Source organism: Sciurus carolinensis, chromosome 6 (genome assembly GCF_902686445.1).
Source record: "Sciurus carolinensis chromosome 6, mSciCar1.2, whole genome shotgun sequence".
NCBI classification, from domain to species: Eukaryota; Metazoa; Chordata; class Mammalia; order Rodentia; family Sciuridae; genus Sciurus; species Sciurus carolinensis.
This window is the reverse complement of record NC_062218.1, coordinates 101244832-101270825: the sequence shown is the minus strand read 5'-3', so window position 1 is coordinate 101270825 and position 25994 is coordinate 101244832. Positions and strand designations below refer to the sequence as shown.

At 42.6% G+C, this 25994-nt stretch overlaps 1 protein-coding gene across 1 annotated transcript in view; it reads right to left on the bottom strand.

The window, feature by feature from the left end:
• Positions 1 to 25994, bottom strand: part of Arhgap26 (Rho GTPase activating protein 26) — a 416546-nt gene that overhangs the window by 174902 nt on the left and 215650 nt on the right. The window contains 1 exon segment of the mRNA XM_047554761.1: positions 17744 to 17780. Coding sequence (XP_047410717.1) covers positions 17744 to 17780 — 37 coding nt within the window.

The window sequence follows — 25994 nt, the reverse complement described above, 5'->3', positions numbered from 1 at the left end:
CTAGGCTTGCATTATTCCCTTAATTTGACTTGCGATGAGTTGCCGCAGGATCTGCGGATCCCAGGCCTGACAGCTCCCATCTTGCAGTTAACTCTTGGACTGGCTTCTCTTTCCCCCTGGGCTCAAGTTCAGCTCCGCCCAGTTTTACACTCAGGCAGCCCAAACTGTTGTCTTATAATGAATGTTGGCAGAGTGCACACCAAAAAAAAAAAGGCCCAGCTGATCTCCCAAGTTAGCAGTGTATCTTCCTCTAATTTCAATGCTTGAAGTTTAGTTTCTCTCTCTCCTTTTGGAGGAAGGAAAGGGCCCAGAACACAAAAACCCATTTTGTCAAAACTCTCTGGAAAATGTGAGAATGATAGAGAGACAAGGGCATACTGAGTCCTTCAGAGAGTCTCAGGGCAGACCCAGGAGAGGGAGCAGGATTCCTGCCAGTTGGTTTGGGTCTGGGTTATCACAGTAGGGTGTGAACTCCAGGGAATCCAGACATTTACTGTTTTACGGGTTGAAAAGAACAACACATGACAACATATAAATTCTTTTCTCATTTACACTAAGGTGAAATGGCATGGGTTTTAACTGCCACTACCTTCCTGTAACATCCCAAAAGGTACTGCCATGTTCTGCAGCTTCTGGTACCTCACCTAAGATACGCTTCCCTGGCTCTTCTTACCTTTAAAAACCACGAGGTATGGTGGAGATGGGGTAAGCGACACCCGTGGCACTGCCTGCCACTGCCCTCTTTCTTACCCACCCCCAACCAAAGTATCACCAAGTTTCTCATTTTTTCTCTTCCTGTCTCTCAGTTTTGTCTAGCTCTCTCCATTACCATCGCCACTGTCCTGGGCCTGCCTCCAGCATCTTTTGCCAGGACAACTGCAGTGTTTCCAAGCTAGTCTCTCCATACCTCCTCTGCTCCCTCCTATCTGTCCTCTACACTGGAGTCCCCACAGTATTGGGGAAAAAAATGGATTTGGGCTATCCTCCTGAGAGCAGCAGGGTGTGCCACTGAGAGAGGTAGGGAGGGAGGGAAGTAACACGGTCCTTCCCCTCCAGCCTCCCGGGGGTCACCCCTCAGCTCTTAGCACCCCACCACATAGTATTTTTTCTGAGCATTCAATTGACCACACTTTATCTCCCGTCTTTGTCCAGGTTATGGATGTACCTCAGTCTCTTAGCCCAAGCAACACAGATCTCTCCTCCAAAACGCCTCCCCTGGCCTCTCCACCTAGGTTAATAGCCCTCTAGAGTCCTGTAGATATGGCACCATCCAACTCAGTGTTTCAGGGGAAAAAAATGTCTGTTTATTAAACTAGAATATGCAACCATGAAGGCAAAGGCCCATGCATATCCCTCCTGATTTATTTCATTCCCTACCATATCTCTTTCCCTGTGTACTATAGTGGTGGGCATGGAATGGCAGTGTGTGTGTATGTGTGAAGTTTTTCACTTTGAATCCACAGAGAGGTAAGCCAGTGACTGAATGGTAGAAGGAGCTGCTGAGGGACAGAGTGGCATGGTCAGCACGACCTTCCAAATTCCAACTGACAGAATCCCTGCGATAGTAGAAGCATTATTTAGGCTTCTGGTCCTTGGCTTTTTCATCTTTTGTGAGGATATAAAGGTTAAATAAAGAAATAAATGGCCTGATCTAACCACTTCCTTCCTTCCTGTATCAATACAAAGAGACATCACCTCCTCGCAGTACAGCTCCATGAAAACGAGTTCGGGAGAAAGGAAAAACAAACTCGCACAGGCCAAACCATGAAGCAGAGGAGACAAAACCAAGTTCAGGTTTTCCAGGACACTTTTAGAACATCTTTGCTTGTCCTTCAAAACACAGCATCACTGAACAGTACCTGGCTTGGGTCTGAGGCTGACAGAGGGGCTCTTCTGTGCCATACTAACTAGGCCACGTCAACAGTCAAGCAGGCCAGAGAGTACAGGAAGCACCCAGAAAGCAAGGGTGCTCTCCCCTAGAGCCCTGACTGCCCAACAGATCTCACCTCTCAGGTCCAAGGGCCTCTTTTCTGAAAATCACTGACCTGCTATCATTCAACTCCAAGCCTCAGTATTCAGAAACCAAGCAAATAGGCATGAAGTGGCCAAATCACCCATTTCGAAGAGCATGGAACTTAAAGAGTCTATCAAAACAGCACTTACAGGATACACCCCAAAGTTGGTCCCTACATGCACCCGAGGAATTCTAACCAAGCATTCTGGAGACCAGTCCTTTTCCAAAGGAGAAGAGCTAATCTATTAAATTAATCTCAACATGTATTCACCACTTTCCTAAAGGGGGTTTTTCCCAGTCTAAAATGTCCCTCTCAGGTTCCTGCCATTAAAAACAAATGACAACAATAAAAACAAAAACTGGATGTTCTGGAAGTCTGTGGACAAGCAAGAGACCTGGGGGTGAAAGAAGTTGCTGCCCCGTTTTTAATATAGATGGATACAAGATTGTCTGGGAGTGTTGTGGGCAGGCCACCACTTCATGGGCAACACCAAAGTCTCAGCACAGAAATTGACTCAATTTCCCACTGGGATTTGCTCTTTAGAGCCTGGCCTGCTTCATTCATTTTGAATTTAATCAATTTCAGCACTACTAAAAGCCATGAAGGAAAACACCTACACTGAACTGAACACAAAGCCACCTGGATAATAGATTTCTCATTGACTCACACTCAGAGAGAGGACCAGAGGCGCTCACACTCCTTCTCCTAATCGTGTGAAGTCCCAGGGTTGCCAGGGCTCCATGAGCTATGGCCCCTGGAAAATATCTCCATGGTGGCTCTTGTCAGAATCTTCCAGCAGGGCCCAGGAAAGCTGGTAATTGATTCTCAGTTATCCATGTGTAAATTCTCTGCTTTGGAAATTACCCATCATCCAGTTGTTAATTCCAGAACAGTGACCAGGACCCCCTTCCCCATCCTCCTCCACTATACCTAGACTGTACTCTGCTCCCTGGCTAGTATATATTTAGAGAATACAAACTTATTTTATTTAAAAAAAAAAAAAAAATATATATATATATACATATTTTTTTCATTGTAGATGGACACAGTACCTTTTTATTTATCCATTTTTATGTGGTGCTAAGGATTGAACCCAGTGATCCACACATGCTAGGTGAGCACTCTACCACTGAGGCACAACCCCAGCCCCACAAACTAATTTTAATATTAACTAAATCACATGGAAATGGTGTGTAGCAGAAAGAGAATGGCATACTTTAGAACCAGACAGACCTGGATTGGAAAGCTACCTCTGCGACCTCTGGCTGGATACGATCTCAGGTAAGGTGCTTCATCTCTCTGAGATTCACCTACCTCACCTGTCCAGTGAGGAAAACTCACTGAGGTATCATGAGGGTCAAATGAAATGTACTGCAATTGTGACTTACTTGATGTTCAATAAATGGTTGTTTCTGGTACTATCAATATTAAGATGTTGCTACATCCTAATATTTGAGTCAAACTTTTTGGTAGATGAAATGGTTTTCATACTCAAGTACCTCTTATCCTGATGATAATCCCATGGGGTAAAATTGCTACCATTTTTACTAATAACTTCTTGCTGTGTTTTCCCACTAATGAGTATAATGAGGGATAATGTGTTACAGTTCATAAAATAAATTAATAAACTATGGCTTATTTGATTTTCCCAACATCTCTGCTAAGTTTTTATGATGAGAAAAGCCAGGCTCCTGAGGTTAAGTGGTAACAACAGCGATGATAACAGTAGCTAACACTTACTGAGACAGACTGCAAGGCTCTGGGTTATGCACTTAAAACTATCATCTTCTTACCATCGTCATCATCTTTATTTTGTGGACAGGAAACCTAGGCTCAGCCAGATTAAGGAACTTGATCACGGTGTTATTAGCGAGCAGGGAAACCAGGATTCCTACTCGGCTGAACTGTGGAGTTTGTTCTCTTCCACTCTACTTTCTGCTGAAGTTCACGTGACAGTCAGAAAGTGGGGCTGGTTTTCAGTATCCTGTCCCTTCTGTTCTAGTCGCAGTTCTCAACTCCAGGGTACAAAAGAAACATGGGTGTAGTGGTTGCAATGTGGATCCTGGACCTTCTCCCAGATATTATGCTCCAGTAGGTGTGAGAACCCACTTGGGAAAACACTACAGAGTACACCAGGCAACTTGAACTATTGTCACCAAAGACAAACACAAGTGACTGCTTATTTTGTCAACTGTCAATGTCTGTACTACCAATGCCCCACTGGATACTAAGGGTTTGCCGGTGCACCTTAATATGTGATGTTGGCTTGTGTCACTAGTATATGAGATGATTCCAAGTGGTTCATAAACATTTCTAGTGGGTAGACACTTATTTTAGTGAATACTAGAGATCTGCTGATTTATCACTCATAGCATGGTATATTTCCTTTTTAAATAAAGTGAGGTAAAAATGATAAATTGATTAAAAAAACAGTAAGTAAACAAAACTGATACAGATATATGTAAAAATTTATTATGAAGATGATACACAAATAACACATTTGAGAGTTTATGCCCTACTGTGTCCCAGGCTGGGCACTATATTCAACCTTACTGAAAGGATGAGAAAGTAAGTACCATAATTCTAGCAGCAAGATGTCCTGTTCCAATAAAATCCTCCTTGATTCCTTACCTTCTCTCATACCCACATCCAAATGGCACTCCGCATCCAGGCTCTTAGCCAGTTCTGTCAGTAACAACTTCAAAATATCCAGAATCTAACCATTTTGCAGCATATCCATGGCTGATACCTTGACCCACACCACCACGACCCTTTTCCTGGACTGCTAAAGTAGCCTCCCCTCTGGTTTCTGCTTCACCAGCTGCCAGAGTCATCTTTTAAAAACATACATCAGTTCAGGTCATTCACCTGATCACAACTCTCCAGTGACTTCTTACAATGCTAAGAACACAATCTTTTCTCCTATCTTCACCTGGTGGAATGCTAGCCTACTGACCACCCTCCCGGCCTCCTCCTAACCAGTTGGTAGAGAGGTCCTTTCTAATATTCCCAGAACACAAGTAGTTCATTTCCTCAGGGCCTTTGCACATACTGGTCCTTCTGTCAGCAAAACTTGTCTGCCAACTTCTGATGTGCCTCCTGCCCTCCCTTTGTTCAGGTTCCTCCTCAAAGGTCACCTCTTTAAAGAGGCCTTCCCTGTCCAGCTGTGGCAACCAGCTGCCATTCCTGTATGCCCTATCTCCACCCTCTTATTTCTTCATAGTGCTCACCTTCACCTTTGTCTACTAACTGTGTTGTCCATTTCTCTCAGTGTATAAGTTCCACATTATACAACGTATACATGTATTGAAACATCATGTTACCCCATTAGCATATATAATTTTTAAGTATCAGTTAAAATAAATTTAACTAAGACTTTAAAAATAGTTTAAGCTCCAAGAGAAGAGACATAATCTCCCTGTGCATTGCTATATTCCAACAAATACTTCCTGAATGAAGGAACAAGTATGATCTTTATTTTTACCATCCATATTTTTACCAGCTCATATGCTAGTAACCAATAGGTAAAAGTCCAGATGCTCCAGAAGCCTTAAATGGTGAGCAGCTGGCTGAACATATTGGTGCCTTCTAGAGTTCAGGGCCCCTGCAGTGGAAAGCATGAGACAAATAGGATTGGCAGGGATCACATTCATCCCCTGACCTCCAAGCAAGAGTGCTGCTAATCAGAATGTTCTTCCCTAGCCTACTAGATACACAGGCATATATTTTCTTTTTCATGGTTTTTGGGGACAAACACACAGAAAAATAAACTGAAAGAAGCAGACAGTAAAGAAAACAAAATAGGCAGCAGGAATACAGAAAAAATCCCTGCCTGGCCTGGAATAAACCTACCAACTCCCTGGGTCAAGGGAGGCTCTGAGATGGCGGTGAAGATGTCCCAATTCCCAGCAAGAGCCAGGCAGCCAAGGGGCAGTGCGTGGGTTCTTGCATAGCACAGGCTAAGCACTGTGCGTCTGCCTAGGATGGAGTGGGTGTTTCCCTCTGGGTTTCTGCATTCACAGTCTCCTGGTCCACCTTAAAATTTCAAATCAGAATAGCAGTGAAAGAGAAAGGCTTAATGCACACTGCAGTAAGGCCAACCAGCTTAATCAGGACCATTTGTCTCCTGCACAGGGATCTGGACATCCTGAGAATGAATTACAGTCCAGTGGCCTCAATTCCTTTCTGCCTTGGGGCCTGGGTGGTTTTGTACTGATTTCTCAACCAAGAGAGATCACGGCCATCTCTGTGAAGGTGGAAGTGTTTCAAATACCAGCTGCCTCTGCCCACCAAGACCTCTCTGCTGCCTTTACCTACTTGTTCTCCCACCTTCAAATGCCGTAGGAATGATTGAGACTTTTTTTTTTTTTTTTTTTTTTTGTCACAGTTAACTCTAAAGAAGCAAGAGGCAGGGAAAGAGATGGGATTTAGAATCCAAAGTCTAAGATCTGAACCCTAGCATGTGTGTGATGAATATTCTCTGCCTCTCTGATCTCCCTTCCTGACCTTTAAGATGCAAGTTTTGTGAAAACTGAGTAAGGGCACACCTGTGAAGCCACTCCAAGGAACTCTAAGGAGGATGTACAGTGTCATGCTTTTATAGTGATAGCCTCCGGTTTGGATGATGGTGATGCTATTGACGATAATAACAGCAAAGGTCATTTAATGATTGCATATAATACCAGGCACCACTGAGTAAAGGATATTCATTCTAATATCATTTAATCTTCTCTACAAACCAATGATGTAGGTACTAAAGCTATCCCATCTTATAGATGAAGAAACTGATGCCTGGAGAAATTATTTTCCCAAAGCCACACACTCAATAAGTTGTGAAGCTGGGATTCCAAGTCTTTTCATATTCCAGAGTTGATTCTCTTATCCACTACACAACACCATCCCAACTGCAGGGACTAGTACTTTACAGCCTCTGTTAAACTTCACAGGCAGGGCTGGGGAGATAGCTCAGTTGGTAGAGTGCTCGCCTCACAAGCACAAGACCCTGGGTTCAATCCCCAGCACTGCCAAAAAAAAAAAAAACTTCACATGCAGAACATGAGTTGCACACTTTGACAACTCTGATCAGGGTTAGAAGGACTGACTTTGAGTGACCAGAAGTCTCCACTGAGAAGAAGCCTCAGGTTTCACATCTATGAGTGGGGCCAATACTACCACTTACCTTAGATATGGTTGTTATGAGAATCAAATGACATACTGTATGTCAAACACTGAGCATGGTGCCTAACACACAGCATGTGTTCAATAAATATATGGACTATAATAACTGAAAACCTGCACTTGGTGGTCACGAGGGAAATCTTTCAGCCTCTGTTTCAATAACCCCTCGCACTGGGGATTAGGAGTTGAAGATGCAGCCGGGGACCTGCTCACTATTGCCTGGCAAATGTCCAATCAAGGGTGCCAGGAGGTGGCTCACACCTGTCCAGGCTGCAGCCTGCTGTCACAGCAGAGCCCGCGTCATGAGGGAAAGAGGGATACTGGATCATGGCAAAGTCACACACTGGCTGCATATGTCAGTCCAAAGCTGACTGAAAGTAAGACCGGATGTGTTAAATGTCTTTTAGGAGAAACAGAAATGCTCTGATGGTCCACAGAAGTCCAAGGAGCACCAGAACCAGTCATATCTTTGGGGGATGAGGTCTTGCCACACAAAATAGCTAGGAACCCACAGCATAAAACCTCTGAAAAAACAAGCTGTTCTTTCTCCTTCCTCTCTCTCCAGCCCCTGCCCCCAAGACAGGACCATTCTAGAGCAGGGGTATTACTGCTTAACTAAATATAATTCAGGCTCAATGTGGCCACAACAAAGTGTTGCAGTTCAGCTCCTAATGAGAAGCCAGGTAGAAAAAGTCAGTCCCGGGTGAGCTCACCTGACTATGGCTCAGAAGTCGGAAGTGCTGGCCACAGAAACCAGCATGGCACAGGAGGGAGGGAAAGAGGAAGAAAAGGGGCCAAGAAGGGTGCCGGGGAGCTGGAAGTACCACCGGTGAGCATGTGTCTCCTATCAGACCAGAACTGGCAGTCGGGGATGGAAAGCTGGAGGGGAAGGTGCGCTCACTCAGCTGACAGCCTCGTGGGCCAGGGCACAGGAGGCCAGGTCGCCTTGCCCATCAATGCCTTCCATCCTTCTCAGGTTTAAAAGGGGAAATGTTCTATTTATAAGCCACACACCAGGGGAGACCTGGCAGCCTCAGGATGGCTCTGATCCCAAAGGGATCCTGGTTACCAGTGGCTGCCTCCTCCTGCCTCTCAACTGTGGGTGTTCTAACAGCAAAAGGCCGAAGGTGACTGGATGCAAAAAACAAAGAAATCCTCTATTCTGCCCTCTGCTGCTTTCATGAGACCGTGGACCTTTGGTAAAGAAGACAGAAGGCTTCAGAAACTTTTAAAAACAGTGGCCCCTGGCATCCCATAAAGGCCTTCCCTGTGAGAACAAATCTCCTTTTCTGTTTGACAGATCAAGGGAAGCTGAGGCACAGAGATGAAGGGAATGTACAATCAGAGACATGACAATAGGCAAACAGAGCCAGGAGGGTGACACCCTGCCCCTCCCATCTCCCGGTCCTCAGTCTTACCCTCATAAAACAAGGCAAGCCTTAACAAAACACCACCAGGGAGTCGGATCTGAATGAGGGCCTAAAGAAAAACAGTGTATGACAGTGTAAACAACACAGAAGGTGGCTCTGTTCTATTACTGGATTCCTGTTGGCAGGGCAGGGGGTGGGGGGTGACGAGTGGACCATGTTATGATTCTGATCCTGGGAAGCTAGAGCCATTGAAACACATGGCCCTGGCCCACCCAGCTCAGCACAGATGTCTGAGGAACCACTGATTGTTCTAATGAGAAGGAGGAATATGGAATGCCCCTCAACAGCAAAGAACCAGGGAGGTGAGGTGCTGGAGGCTGGCCCCAGGGGGTTGGCTTCCTATGACAGAACAGCAGAACAGAGAAGAGACTTAAAGCATACTAAGACCAGCAGGGAAATAAAGGACCTTGGCAAAGGGGCAAGTCCAGGTTTGGTCACCAGATCCCCACTTCTTGACTCTGCTGCCTCCATCTCTTTCAGCTGCTTTGCTCATTTGTGAACTTAACTGTTCTTTGCAGAATTTTTGTCAATGGCAGTCATTCATGTACTATGTCAAGGCTCCCTCATGAACCCTCATGCCACCTTAAACAGGCCAATTTTTTTAATTAAAAAGTAACCTTGTATTAAGTGAAGGGTTAACAAACTACAGGCCATGTGGCCAAATTCACCCGATACCTATTTTTATAAATAAAATTCTACTGAACTGGGGCTAGGGTTGTCACTCTGCAGTAGAGCACTTGCCTGGCACCTGTGAGGCATTGGGTTGGATCCTCAGCACCACATAAAAAAAAAAATAAATAAAATAAAGGTATTATGTATTAAAAACAAAGTTCTACTGAATTTTCTACTGAAGTTCTATGCACACTCATTCATTTCCATAGTCTACGGCTGCTTTCACACTATAGTAGTAAAGCTGAAGAGTCCCACAAAAATAAAAATGTTTACTATCTGGCTCATTACTGAAAAAACTGGCCCCTGTGCTAAGCAATGAGATTTAGAAAATCAGGAGGTTCACAACTACTCATGTTCCCAATGAATATTCTAAAAATATATAAATCTAAATGGTAATTTAAAATGTTTGCATGGTGTTAACACTGAGAGATGCAGTCACCAGGATAAAAAGAACTAACCCTCATATGTCACCAAGACTGAAACACGGCAGGAGTGCTGGCTGCCTCCCTGGGTCTCCTCACTGCTGCCTTCCAAGGCAGCTCTGCCAATCCAGTGGCCTCCTTTCTAGGGGAAGGTACTTTTTTGAGGGAATAATTGGCAGAGTCACATGATGAGAAGGATAAAAACCAGAGTTCATACACTAAGTAAATAACAAGCCAGACACCTTGCTGGACTTTAATATTCACAATGAGTTTATGAGGCAGGAGTATTAATATCCCCATTTACAGAAAAAGAAATGGTACTGAGAGAGGCCCAGTACCACCCTGAGCTTCCAGAGCCAGGATGCTAATCTCCACTGTGCCCACATGGTCAAGCCCACCAAGAAAGGATCTGACTATGTTCAAAGGCTGATGTACAAGGATGCAAAGGCCAATGTTAGGCAAAAATATGGAAAGGACATTAAAGTCCAATGACAGAAATAGTTCAATAAATTAGGGTAGAATCCTGCAACAGAGTAGTAAGCAACCATTACAAACAATACTAAAAAATATGACAAGGGGTAATGCTTGTAAATTAACAAAAACAGAATGGAAACAAGTATTTTCAGCATAATGCCAATTAAGTCAAAATAGATATAGACATTGACAAGACTTCATGAAAAAAAGCAAGAAAGCAGCTGGGTGTGGTAGGACACACCTGTAATCCCAGCCACTCAGGAGACTGAGGCAGGAGCATTGCAAGTTCAAGGCCAAACTGGACAACTGGCAAGATCCTATCTCAAAATAAATTTTTTTTTTTAAATTGTAAAAGCCTCAGAATGTAGCTCAGTGCCAGAGCACCTGTTTGCCTAACATATGTGAGTCCCTGGAGGAAAAAAAAAATGCAAGAAGGAAAATAGCTGTGATAGTGGTATTACAAATCATTTTTAATGAGTTTTTGAAAACTATTTTGCTATATTTCCTTAATATTCTTACAATAAGTTCATATTAATTTTATAGAAAAAGAAATATATGTTTTTTAAACCTGCCTAAGAGAAAAGTTCAGAGATTCAATGTTCACGCCCCAAAGAAAATTAGATCCTAATTCCAACTCTGCCTAGAGTATTTTCTGTCTAATCACTGAACTTCCCCGCCTCCAAGCATGAATGATAAATTAGCTTCAGCATTATTCAGATACAAATTATTCTTATAAAGGCCACTAGATTGAAAGCCAACTGGAAGGAATGATGTAATTTAGACTTGGGAGCAAAAAGAAAGTGTTGTATTTCCTCCTTCCGGGGTGGGTAGGAAGTTTCCATTTTTAAGTCTTTCTAGCCTAGATGGAATCCCACTCTGAGCTCACTCTCTAAACCATCAGCTCTGGGCGTTCTGTGTGCAGTCTGCATGTGGTGCTTTGTAGACACAGGAATATTATACGCACTCATGCAACATAACTGGTCCTCTGCCTACTGCCTTCCAGTGGCTCAACCTCCACAGCAGATCATATACTCCTTAAAGGCAGAGACAGCTATTTGAGTTGTGAGTGCCACCTGCCCTGAGAACTCCCAGAGGCATTTGTTGAATGAAAAACTATAGGACGTCTGTACTCCTAGAGCTGCATCAAGTAAGAGGTCCAGGCAGGAGCAAATAGGAAAATGTTAAACAAGAGTTGCAAGCAGAGAAGACTACTGCGATGCCATCTTGAAAGGTCAGATCGTTAGCGCAGAGTGTCCTGATGTGTGTGCTGCTCGTCTGCAGCAACAAGGCCAGTATTCCTTTGACTAGAGTCTGATTAACCTATGGATTCAAGTTCATTCCCACATCAAGTAAGGGGGCACTATGAAGACCATATTAGGAGGCTGAGCCAGACTTCAGCCTCCTGGAGAAGCAATGGGGAAGCAGTATTTCCTCAAACAAACTAATCTTTTTAGAGGAAGTAGGCAGTGACATTTATTACTTAAAACTTTGAACCTGGAAAAAAAATCAACTCACTGTAAGAGCCTACCATTTCCTTAGTCTCTTGTACCAGACTGCTCTGACAATTCCTCAGGAGGGGTTATGGGACAACAGCAGCCTGGGCTGAGAACAGGCCACTTCCTGCTTCTCTTCCTGCTTCTGACCTGGGTTCATTTCTAAGGAGAATGAGCAAATTCTTTGGGAAGTAAATCTCATAAATGCAGGCAAAGGTAGGGCATGCAAGAACATGGGCAGACTACCGAATATTGGCATTAAGATAGCAAAAGGAGCCATGAGCATGGGGTGGGAGGGGGGTTCTTGCTCAGTGCAAAGTCCTGCTTTTGTAATAGTAAAGGGGACAGATCTAGAAGACTGGATCAGTAACACGGGCAGCGATCACTTTCTCAGTAAGGAAACTGAAGGAGCAACAGACCACACTTCCTTCCTCTTTACTATCTGTATTCCCACTTTCCCCTTCCCTTTTCTACTAAGTGAGAGTTTGACCAGAGAACTTGGTGTGTCATTGGTGTAAACTCCTGACATTCTAGGAACAAACCCAGGGAAGGTTTTCTGTTGGCAGGAAAACCTATGGTGAACAGCCCACTGGACTGGCAAAAATAGATTGGTTTTTGAATTTAATATTTAGGGATTAACTTAACCAAGAACATGTGACCTCTAGGCCAGAAACTAAAAGTCAAATAAAGGACACAGTAGTTCAAATAAATGTAAACACATTCAAAGTTCTTGAAGGAGACGACTTGATATTATAAATAAAAGTATCTATTTCTCCCAATGCAATCCCATATGAAAATTTCATTTTTTGAGGAACTTACTAAACCTATTCTGGAAGGATAAAGGTCTTCAAATAGCTGTCAACCCTAAAAAGGAGAGTAAAGGAAAGATGCTTAAACTACCTGATAATAAGATTTGACTCAACATTGTCATATTAAACAGAGAAGAAGTACTGGTCCAAAAACAAAAATAAATAAATAAATAATAAAATAAAATCAATAAAAGGCCCAGAGGTAGAACTCAGCTATGCAAACCTCACATACAAGAAATCCGGTCCCACCAACCACTGGGAGGAAGAATGGAAAGTTTAGTAGATAATGGGAAAACTGACTCTTCAAATGGATAAAAATATGACTAGATATTCATGAAACCTGACAAACAATGGTGGATCTACTTATCAGCCGGATTTGAAGCCTGAATGTGAAAGATAAACTGATGAAGGTAACTTTAAAAAAAATAGGTGCACATCTTTGTGACACAAGTCAAAAAGGCTTTCTTCAAAATAAAATTTGAAAATCATAAACTAGAAGGCAAAATTTTTTTAAAACATAGTATGTAAACATAAAACATACAGTTTTATATAAAGGAAGGAAGCACATGTAATAATATTAGATTATAAGATGGGAACATTTACAATTAAAATGTCTAAAACTAACAAGGAATTAATATCTAGATGCAAGGGACTTTACAAATGAACAAGAGAAAGATAGCAACTGTTTTTTGTTAGATTTTTGTTGCTGTGACAAAAAGACCTGGCAAAAACAATGTAGAGGAGGGAAAGTTTATTTTGGTTCATGGTTTCAGAGGTCTCAGTCCATAGATGGCCGACTCCATAGCTCTGGGCCCAAGGTGAAGCAGAACATCATGGCAGAAGGGCAGGGTGGAAGAAAGTACCTCAGGACATGGCAACCAGGAAACAATGAGAGAGTTCCACTCACCAGGGACAAAATATAAACACCAAAGGCACACCTCCAGTGACCTATCTCCTCCAGCCACATCCTACCTGCCTACAGTTACCCCTAGTCAATTCATATCAATGGATTAATCCAGTGGATTAGGTTATAACTCTCATAATGTAATCATTTCACCTCTGACAATCCTTGCATCATCTTGCACATGAGCTTTTGTGCAAGCTCATACCTAAACACCTCATACCTAAACCATAACAGCAACTTCTATCAGAAAATGGGTAGGAGACATGCACAGGCAATTAACAGAAGAGAAAACCCAGAAAACTAATGGGAATGTGAATAGATGCTTAAACTCATCGATTATCAGAGAAATGTGAACTGAAACAATGAGCTATCATTGTATATCTGTTAGACCGGCAAAAAATTAGAAGGCCAAGTAACACTGAGAGTCAGCAGGAATGGAGACACTGGGGTACGGGGCTGATGGGACTGTGGACCGTCAGCTCTAGGAGCAATGACAGAACTTACACTTAATCTCTGCAAAGACCCACAATCTGACCAGCAATTCCCCTGGTGAGTACGACCCAAAGAAATCCTCATACAGGACAGGAACAGAGGTGTTCCCTGTGGTGGTGAATTAGAGGTGTAAGGAAAAAAAATCTGCAAAAAGAGATATGCCATGGGTTAGGCAGTAGTCAGAATTCTCAGGCTAAAGGAGCTGCATGCGTATCTCCCAACACAAGGCTGAGGGATGAAAATCAGGAGACACAACTATTTACAAAACTTAACACAGGGAAAAGGCACACATTTCCAAGAATGCATTTGAAAAGTCAGTATACTTTAGGATGGTGGCCTATAGGAGACAAAAGGAAAAGGAATAAGAGAAACAATTAAAAAGGAACAAATGAATAAGTAAAATTAAGTGACATGAAATAATGAATGGCTCAAGGGCACCATGAACGTGAGCATGGTTAACCCTCTACACCCCAAATCAAACACAGAATAGAGAGGGAAAGAGCACGGGGAAAAGGCTCTGCGGAGAAACGAGCATGTGTTTATCTGCAAGCATCCTCTCCCTGGCAATTGGACCATTTCAAAAATATCAGCAGCTGACAAACATTACTGAAGGCCCTGTCTTACAGCCCACAGGCAATGCATGCCCTGAGAGAAACTTCAGATGAAAGCAACAGATTCAGAAGTGTCCCCAAGGGACACTTTGCTATCTGCCCCTTCAAAACATTCTGGCTCTGTGATAAAATGTTTGTATTCAAACTCCCACCAAAACATTTTCTAGAAAATAAAATGCTAGACATCTGAGATTTAGATGCCAGACATTTGGAATTTGGTGAAAACAGCCATGCCCCACTCTTCAATTCACAGCAAACTGACTTTGTATTTTTAAAAGAGTTTAGATTGTAGCATAAACAGAAAGAGGGTTGCAGAACCACCATGGGCAATAGAGCCATGTGTGACAGATGAGCCCCGTTGTCGGTGAGCATGGGGTGAAATTGCAAATTACTGCAATGAAGAGGATACTGCAAGGACAAGACTGTCTGGGGAGAGGGAGGGAAAGTTGTTGCATGCTGTGGAGGAGGGCTCCTAATGCTGAAAAAGGTGAGGTAGCACTAAACCGGAAGACCCAACTCTGGTATTGCCAGCCTGGAAATAGTGAAATAACAATATCCTAGAAAAATAAGTCCTACACCTAAACTACTCCTGAAAAAGTGGACAGAATTTTTTCTACCCCATCCTGAATCTCTTCTGCTTGCTAGATGAAAGGGTAAGTAAGCAACTGAAGGGTCACAGGACACCCAAGTCAAGCAAATATCACTGTCTGCATAACAGGGCAACAGAGCAAAGTGTCACCCAAGTGTCTATGTTTTCCAAAATGGAACTTTTGGTATTATTCTTTAGGAAGAATACTCTTGTTTTTAATGATAGAACCTTTGGAGTCTGGCAAAATTTCAATGAAATTGTGTTTCCGAAGCTTTCCAGTCTTGATTTCCTCAAACTCAAAGCAGGTATCTACCTCACAGGGTATTACAGGCAGTAAATGAGTTAATGTAAGTTGTACATCCCTAGGGCCTGATACACAGTGAGTGTTCACTTAATGCTATCTATTAATAGCTATTACTGCAAAATACAGGTAAATCGTAAACAACACATACTATAGAGAAATATTTAAAGTAGAAAGTTGATGTCTCCCAATAGTCCAACCTCCACCAATATAGTTTGAAAATACATGTATCTTTAAACTTATTTCTATCAAATACCTATGTGAGTCAAATAATTTCTTTTACTATATGCATTATTCCATTGCCCACTTTTTAAAAATTCAATTAACAATATATTGTGAGCACCATTTCTGTCAATATACCAAGACTTCCTATGTTCTTTTTAAAGGCTGCATACTACTCTATGGTTCATTTAACTAACTTCCTGTCAGATATTTAGATTCTCTCTAGTTCTTCACTATCATTACCAATGCTCCAATGAACTTCTCTGCTGCACAAACATTTCTGCTTTGTAGGACAAATTGTTGGGTAAGAAGAATAATCACTTTGAAAAGGTTTCCCAAACATATTACCAAAATGTTTTACAGAAATGGTAGAACCCATACCCTGGGCATACTCTTCAACAGAATCTCTGCAATCTTTTGAGGATTAAGCAGAGAGAAGCAAGTTCACAAAGTTAAACGTTACAAGTGAATGTCTGGCCATGGATCTTCATTCACATGCACCTCACCCGGTGGGTGTCTGTTAATTCTCCTGACATCATTTCACCTTGGTGGTTTCCTTGATCTCCCTCTGGGACACTACCCTGCTCCCATTTCTGTAACACTCTCAAAACTGTCCATCAAGGTGGGCCCTTTTCTCTGGGTGGGCTCAGGTTTGACCAATTTGCCTCTTTCCTGGGATTCTGAATCTTCACAAGAATCAGACAACTATAGCTTAGAGCTTTATCATCCTGCAAATATGAGGCAGAAGACCCTTTCCCATTGGTTCCCGGCTCCCAGGTCCCTAGAGCTGGTCTATTTTCAAGGCTGTGTCTTCAGTTCCTTACCTCACTGTGAGTGAGGCGGCAGCCTTCTGGATTTCTTTACTATTGAACTGCTATTTTTGCCTAAATCAGTCAGAGTTAACCTCAGATATTCCAAAACAAACCTACCTAATCCAGAAATGGGGATTCTTTGTTTCCTTGACTGTTTACTTAAAATTTTGCCCTTGTTCAATTTTTGAGGTGAAGGGAAAAAAAAGAACACATTTTTTTCCTGTCATAAAGATTTAACATATCAACAGCAGTCATTTCGCATTACTTAGCATTTTACACTGTATAAAACTCCCGGGTTTATTTCAGAGAGAACGAAAGGAGGAAAACCTTCTCTCTGTCCCGTAATGTTTTTCACCACCTAAACCCCTCTAAAGAAAGAAAAAGTGGGGCTGGGGCTGTAGCTCTGTGGTAGAGCACTTGCCTAGCATGTGTGAGGCACTGGGTTCCATCTTCAGCACCACATAAAAATAAATAAATAAAATAAAGGTTAAAAAAGAAAGAAAGAGAAGGGTCCTTTTTTCCACCTGGAGAGGCACTGTTCTATTAATTTTCCTGACCCTACTGAAATTCATGGTAGGACACCTTTGACTTTTTTTTTTTTTCCCCCAAGCAGATTTTACAAAGCAAATCTGAAGCCAGGAGACAGGATTTCCTTTGAACTCCTGCAGCAACCTGGAAGGAATTTGTTTTTTCTCCTGTGCACCAAGGAGATAATCAGTCCAAACACTTGACCAGTAGGAGTTTCATTCTAATCCTAGCACCTTTACAAGGTTACAAGTGCCCTTGGAAATCATGATTAACCAGATTGCTCAGAGCAATCTAAGCAGCAGGGGAAATGTGCTGTACATTTTATAAAGACTGCCCAGGGGCACTCCATCAAAGAAGAACAATATTTTATTCACCATCTCTATTCTTTTATCTCCAGTTCATTGGACAGATTAGGCAGGAGTCAAAGGCAATTTTGGCTTTTCCCCAGCATAAGGTTTTTGGGGTATCTGCTATTAGCAGACTAAATAACTTTTAAGCGGTGATTGGAGCAGTCTTAAGAAGACCTAGGATGAGTGATATAACGTTCATGAGAACACTATGTCAAGCGCAAAGGGTTATTTAAATGCAAGGTGTCATTACAATCTCGCCAGGCAGGCTCAGTAAAGGGCCCTATGAAGTCAGTGATGTGGAAAGATCTCACAGGGCACTCAGGAAATGGAGCTGACCCAGCATGCCCACAGCACCTCCTGGTGGTTTATCCCTGAAGCAGCAACTTCTCAAAGCCCACTCCCAGCCCCGGCTGCAGAAAATAACCCAAGCATCATACTTACTTCCTTCGCTCTGACTGTCTTTGTTGGAGTTGTAGACCTGGAAAAGAGAAATAAAAACTTACTTGTGTGCATTTTATACCCGCTACATGCTCACTCAGAAATCCATTACCTTCCCCCTTCTACTATGTACCATAAGATAGAAGGCAATTTCTGACCCAAATACAAACCCTTTCAATAATCATCTACTTCCCAGTATGAACCTTAGCTGTTTTTAAATGTACCTGAATTGGAATCACCTGCAGAAATTTACTGTTTAAAAAAAATCCCCATATGCCATCTTTTCAAAAAAATCAAGTAAACTTATTTGTATATATAAATAAAAAGAGAAGGTTAAGATTAGTTACAAATCATTAAGCATTAATTATGCACCATCCATGTGCTAAGTAATTCACATGAATTATTGCTTATAACCTACACAATAATTCTTCTTGGTAGGAGCTGTTATTATCACTATTTTACAGCTGGAGAATCTGAGGCACACAAAGGTTAGTAAAGCCCTACAGCTAATTAGTGGTGACGTCAGGGTAAGGGTGCATTACACAATGCTGAGTGTTAACACTGGGGGATGGAACCAGCCACTTTTTACTCTATATACTTTCAGAAATTTCAATGTTATAAGGAGAATATATTATAGTTACAATAAAAACCCCTTGGGCCTGGAGTGGTGGCTCAGTGGTAGAGCACTTGCCTAGCATGTGTGGGGCACTGGGTTCAATCCTCAGCACCACATAAAAATAAATAAATAAAATAAAGGTATTGTGTCCATCTACAACTTAAAAAAAAAAAACCTTAAATGATTTATAGAAATCATAAAATGAACCAATATAGCTAAACAGGAAAGTGCCTCAATATAAAATAGAAAATGACATGCTGCAAGGGTCAGTAACCTTTTCTGTACGAAAATATATATCAGGCTCAGGGAGTCAAGAGGCAAAAATCAATATTATGTACATACTTATATAACAAGAAGAAAATTTTCACAAAATTTCTGACAAAATTCAAAATATAAGAATTGACACAACTTTTTAAAATGCAAGTCTAATAATGAAAATAATCAAATTTGGTTTGTTTAGAGGAAGTGAAACAGTTAACTTAATTGAGGTTCAAAATTAGTATCCCCTATCATTAATAAATCGCAAAATGTTCATCTATAAATATCATGCATGGCTCATGGGCTACACAAAAGCAGGAAATAGGCTGGATTGGGTATGTGGGCAAGAGTTTGCTTATCCCTGATACACTCTCATTATTAAATGAGATGAATCCTCCCTTAATCAAGATTTTGTAGGTATGGAAAGGCACAGGATGAAGCTTGGCTGCCATAACTTGAGTGTCTATCCATCCATCCCACGTGTTTCTGACGGTCACTCTCAGCTGAAAACCACTTTAACCCCCAAAGAAATCAAGCCAAGAAGCTCTGAAAAGAGAAACATAAAGTCACCAAAAACTTCCAACTAAAAACCCCATGTAATTATAATATTCATTTCCCTAAAGAAGACTAAAGCTGCATAGCCACTTATGAAGGTCAGAAGGATGAGGACAGAAGGAAGGGGTTTCTGGGCTGAAGGAGGATGTCCTGGTGAACAAACAGGTAGCAGGGCATACACTGAAAAGTTCTAGAGATGAGGCATCAAAAGACTTCAGTTTGGCCTGGATTTTACCACCAGTCACTTCATTTGGCTGAACTTCAATTTCTCTGCCTACAGAATGGGGATTCTGCCTACCTACCCCAGAGTGCCATAAACATCCAATGAGGCTGTGGAAGAGAAAGAAATCAAAACAAGTTCAAGTGCTTCAGGCTACACAGTAGAAAAAGACCTGCTTAACCGTCACAGAATTCGGGGGAAGAACAAAAATCACTACAAAATTAAGGCTGAAGCTGACAGAGAGGGCACGTTAACCACTCTCTGTAACAGAGGGTACGCAGTTGCCCAATCCCCTCAGCAGGATCTCCATCATCTGTGTAAATGAAGAACTTGGACTAGCCTATAGTTTTCAAGTGGCGCTCCAGAGCAACTGCACAAGGACTGCCACAGGGGCTGGGGGAGAAGCTCAGACTCCAGTAACCAAAAGTCCCCTCCCTTAGCTGCTCTGGGTTTTACTCACAGGGCTATCAAACAAGGGGATACTGACTTTGAAAAGCCTGTAGACCTCTTGAATGGGTAACTCCTAAAGTTACTTGCAATTCATTTGTTTATGTGCATACATTTAATGAATTATTTATTGAGTGCTTGTAATAGACAGGCAATGTCTGAGGTGCTGAGAATACAGAAGAACAAGGCAGCTATGGTCTCTGATCTCAGGGAACATTCCCATTAGTGAAGAAAACAGAAATAAACAAATGCACAAATAAGATTTCTTCAAATAATGTAAAATACAATGAAGATAATACAAGAAGGTCCTAAGGGCCTGATGTAGGGAAAAGCTTCTCCAAAGAAGTAATATTTGCACGAGACCTGAACGATGAGAGGGATCTGCCTGGGAACACAATGGGGCCAGTGCCCAGAAGGTCCCTGAAATGGGAAAAGCATGGCTTCCGGGAGGGAGGAAAGTCAATGTTATTGGCAATCAGTGCAAGACAGAGAGGGATAGGAGATGGGGACAGGTCAAAGGGGCAGCAAGCAGATCCTCTTACAGGGCCTGTGACCTGTAAGTGACATAGGTAGCCAGGTCATAGCTAAGTGCAGTGACCCATGATGATTGGCATTCAATACCTCAGAAAGTTGAATAAGGGAAATGCAGGGCCAAAGACCATAATTTGGCAAGGATTTTTTAAGAGTCATCCTTGATCACTGTATTTCTCCCATTAAATTCAAACATTTTATTCCAGAGAAATTTGCTTCTGTTTATAAAAAGCATAATCCACAACGAATAGTAAAATGCAGGGCTTTTAGCCCTCCCTAATTAGGAGGTGAGTTCATACCAAATTACTTTCCTTCAATGTTTCCTGGGTCTCAGGAGACCCTGCCTGGAACACCCAAGCATTCCCTGAATTGGGGAGGCATGGTCAATGAGCCAAAGGCGCCAGAAACATGTGCTGCCCAATTCTCTGAGGCTGTGTTATTAATCTTTGTCTGGTTTGGATAAATGAGCCAAAGAGAATGAGTTCTGAAATGAGGCTAACAAACCATACTCACCAAGACTATGTGAACACATGGCCCAACCAGGAAGGCCCAGGGTGGGAAGCAGCCTTAATCTCAGAGGCCAAGTGGTGGCACAGTGAGAGCACTAAGCCAGAATGGCTTTGTTTACTGAGCACTTACCAAGAGCCACAAATGACAACATCCAATTCTTGCAACCACGTGGATTAGGTCTAGTGTTAATCCCATTTTACAGATATGGAATCTGAGGCCAGAAAGCTTCCATAGTTTGTCCTAGGACACAGACCTATTCTATCTTGCCTCTTCAGTAATGTTTCAATCCCCTTTCCTACTGTTACACTTTGGATGTAGGGTATCCCCCAAAAGCTCATGTGTGAGACAGTGCAAGAAGGTTTAGAGGATAAATAATCCAATTAAGAGAATTTTAACCCAATCAGTGAATTAATCCCCAGCTGGGGAGTAACTGAGAGGTAACTTTAAGTAGATAGGGAGTGGCTGGAGGAGGCAGGTCACTGGAGGCATGTCTTTGGGGTATATATTTTGTATCTGGAGAGCGAGGTCTCTCTGCTTTCTGATCATCATGTGAGCTGCTTACTTCGCCACACTCTTCCTTGAGCCCCAGGGAATGCAGCCAGCTGTCTATGGGCAGAGACCTCTGAAATTGTGAGCCTCTAAATAAACTTTTCCTCCTCTAAATGTTCTTGTCAGGTCTTTCAGTCACAGAAGCAAAAAAGCTGAAAAAAACACATACCCAGGTAGTAGAAAAAGAACATGCCAATGAACATAACGAGACAAAGGGCATCCAATTCACCTTTCAGAAATGGTTAGTCTGCCCTGGGCAATCAGTCTTCTATAGATCTCATATTTGCCTGCTAGCATGGACCGAAGCTCAAGTACAAAGCAATGTCCTAAAACAGAAGGTCTCTTTGTGGTTTTGTCTTATTATTAGCAGTTATCTCAGATGTATATGTTTTTAGATGTTTCTTTTCTCTCAATAGCTCTATTCCTAGGATAGAACCAAATTCTCCAGGATCAACATAGGGGAACAACGGTCACTTAACAATGCTCTTGGGAAGTACAGGGCCAAGAATGTACCCTCTCAACAACCCAGCCTAAGCTAAGTCTGTCTCTCCTGCTTAGTTCAAGTACCCCAGAACCTGGCCACACTGAAGAATCTTACGTAGGTAGACTCTAGTTTCTGCTGAATGCTGAACATGAAGATTAGTTAAGTACTCATTCCAATGATTATTTCTCTCCTAGTATATGCTTTTAGAGAACGGAAATTAGATGTGTTTGCTTTCTTATCAGGGTCCATCTGTGAGTCATTAAGGGATAATTTGCACGCAGATAATAATTTAAAACAAATGATGGCAAAAGTGCTGCTATGTGTCAGACACCATGCCAAGCATTCTATAGGCATCTCTCCTTCAGTCCTCACACAACCTAATTTAATTATTCCAGTCACAGAGATGAGAAAACTGAGGCTTTTAGAGATGTGAGGTCACTTGCCCAGAGTGAGGCAGCTGGAAATGGGAAGAAACCAGACAGGAACTCCCATAGTCTGTCTCCAGAGTTGAAGCACTTAACCACTAACCACATGATAAATAAGACATTGTGATGAAGAAGATGATAAAGGTGATGAGCTATCCTGGGCAGCTACAGCAAGTGAGTCACTGGAAGAAACAACTTGTCTTGAGTCAGAAAGAAAATGAAACTGGGAATGGCCTCCAGATTCCAGCTGAAGTGTCTACCCCTAACCCATGCAACCAGGAGTTCCATCCTGTAGATAAACACCAGGGCAGGAAAGTGGGTCTTGGATACAAATCACAGGGTACTGCAATTCTATGAGCCCTTACCCAGAAGCTACAATGGGAGTATAATTTAATAAATCAAAAGAGGGTGCAGAAAGCCTTCATTTGCTTCCTCTGCACTAAGAGGTGATTTTGCAATAAATTCTGTTCACTGCTGAGCCAATTCAATTTACATGTCCCTAGAGAATTAAGAGAGAATACACAGAGTCATTTGGATTCCCAGAACTTTTCTACGGGTAACCTTTATTACCATTATCCAAATCGTACTGAGAAAGCACAGAGAGGCACGCTTTTTTCAGGTGTAAATTAAAGGCATAAGTAAAACAATAATTAGGCAAAACAATCTAACTTTACCCTTTGACACACAGTTGCATTAGCACATGGCCACCTCACACTCTGGATCTAAATCTGCACAAATGAAGGTAGAGAAATGGGCTCACAGGCAAACATTTAAAACTGCTACTCTAAACCTGAACTCACCCCAAACTCTACCATTGCCCAAGGTCTCTTCCAAGCAGTGTGGGATGTGGAGGCCCCTCTGCCTGATGGTTTCCCAGATATACCAACATGGAGAAAGCAGGAACAGAGCTGCAGGCCGACATCTTCGAACACTGCACAGGCTGGTTCTGCACCACTGGGCAGTATCTTTCCCGCTCTCTGTGTCACAAAGGATCCCCATCACCAGAGCTTGCACTCCTGAATTGCTTCCCTATCACTGGTGACAGATGTGCAGTGATCTGCTGCTTGGGTTCCCAGTCCAGTTCTATCATTTATTGGCCATGTGTCTACATAACTTAACGCCCTAGACCTTGGTCTGGCTATCTGTAAAAGGAGGACACTAATATTTCCAACCTCTTAGGGTTATGAGAATCAAACTGAATAATAGAAAATATTTTACACAGAGCACAGAATACAAATTCCATGGCCCATGGAATCATCATCATCTATGAAGATGAACTTTTATGTCATTCTCCTTCCTTCTCTTCACACATTTTGTTTAAAACAAACACAACTAAAACCGCTCCTGGTGAGAAAAGGTTATCTCCTATGGGATAAATGGCTGAGAATGGGAATGTGATTTGAGGAACCCTGTGGCGCTGGGCTCATCTGTATCCTTATGTGCCCAACTGACAGAGGAAGGAAAGGAAATGGTCCAAGGCCAACTAATTAGAGCAATGATTCTCGGCTTTTTTAAAAAAGCAGCAATCACAAATAAAAATAACCACCCACCACCAACTACTTCTTCACTACATACTAAACATCTATATGAACTTTTTTGCTTCATCCTCAAGCTTGGTGGGATTAGCTCAGCCTCTACCTCACAGCATCATACAGATTCATTAACCTTCCAAAGGTCACACAGACAGCCAGTTACCAAACCAGGGTTTGAACGAGGCACAGCCCTCAAGACTAGAGCCTGCACTCAACCGCAACTTCACACAACTTCCCCACCCAGTCCTGCTTTCCAGCGGAAAAATAGCTGGGTGGTTAACAAAGAACTCAAAAGACGCTAGGCAGTAATTAACATGGCAATAACGCAACCATTATGTAAGAACAAAATTTCCACCCAATTTAAACATAACTGTAATTCTGCAAGCTTCCAATTAATACAAGTACGGCAGTAATCGAAAACCACAACCAGCTTGAGACACTCTAGGACACCCAGAAAGCATCCTTCCTAAAAACGATGAGCACAGAGAGACCTGGCGGGTGCTGCCGAGGACTGGGTAGCAGGCAGATTTCTCAGCACAGTACCACATCTGAATACCTGGCAAACAGACTGAATTTAGAAACGTTTAATGACACCCTTGAGAAGTTACTAGGAAGACACCCTGGGTCTGTGAAATGCCACCCATAAAATCCAATACCAGACATAAATGGGCGGGGGGAGGTTACTCTTTTCATGGGTGTTCACAGCCCACACTGGAAAAAGCTTTGGAGAAGGAACTGTTTGAATCTGAAGCACATACGGATAAAATGATTTTGAATGGCTTGGACCAAACGAGGACGTATCTCAACTTGAGGGGCGGAGCTTGGGAGTTAGGTGTTGGTTCCCCCTTCTCATCACCAAGGTCTGAGAGAGGAGATGGGCTCAGAAGGGTGGAGGTGAAACGGCTGTCGCCACGTTCCCACTCTCGGCTGGCAGCACTCCCGGGGCTCCGCGCTCCCACCTCTCCCAGGGTTGCACTGCTTTCTTAGGGCAGCTCTCCCCAAAGCAAAGTCAATGAAAATGTGTTTGAAGGCACCTTTCAATACTCCACTCCTGAACAAGCATCAAGACCTCGCTCCTGCCCTGCAGAATCACAGGTCAAGAGGGTTCCGCAGCTGGCATACAGCAGGCCACTCAGAAAGTATTGACCCAGTGAGTAGGTTTTGAGTAGAAGGAATGAGACAGAAATTGAAATTTAAAAAAAATAAAAATAAAAAGAGCTGGGCGTGGTGGCACATGCCTGTAAGCCCAGCAGCTCCGGAGGTTGAGATAGGAGGTGAGTTCAAAGCCAACCTCAGCAAAAGCAAGGCACTGAGCAACTCAGGGAGACCCTGTCTCTAAATAAAATATAAAATAGGGCTGGGGATGTGACTCAGTGGTTGAGCGTCCCTGAGTTCAATCCCTGGTACCAAAACTAACTAAATAAAAAATTAAAAAGAAAAAAGAAAACTCTACACTGGAGTTCACAGGGACAACATACTGGACAGAGAGGAAGGGTAAACCAGGTCCATCATCAGGTAACTATGTCTCACTGTTCCCAACATGTGGCAAATTCTCTAGGAATCATCACCTTATAGGGAAATGGAAATAAACAATTCAGGTCTTATTGCGAGGAAATACAGAATGGCTTTATCTTTTTTGGCTTATTGCTAGGATATCAAATCCCTCAGGTAGTGATTGATTTTCTAAGGTCCTGCTGCACATCAGCTCTACACCAGCAGCTGACAAGCACAGCCGTTAATAGTTTCAGCACCCATGGTGACACTGGGGAATTCTGCAAGGAGGGCAAAGAAAGGGGCTCCTGTACTTGATGGTCCTGAGTTTCCTCCCTTATGCAATCAGAAGCACCCGAGGACTCAAGCTGTCTCTGGGAAAAGGGTCCAGAAAAAGGTGACCAAATGGTTGTGCTCCTAAAACAATTTGCAAAGTCTTTCGACAGCCCCTGAAACCTTCCTGCACACCAAGAAAACAGCATGCTGGTGAATGAAAATGGCTGCTTGCTGTTTGGCATGGTTATGGCAGCAATGGTGGACAGTAAGATAAACTTTGTGTTCCCTTAGTTCAAGCACCACCTGCTGCTTCGTACCTTGTGGATATCGAAGACTTATCACCTTGTAGAATTCCTCAGA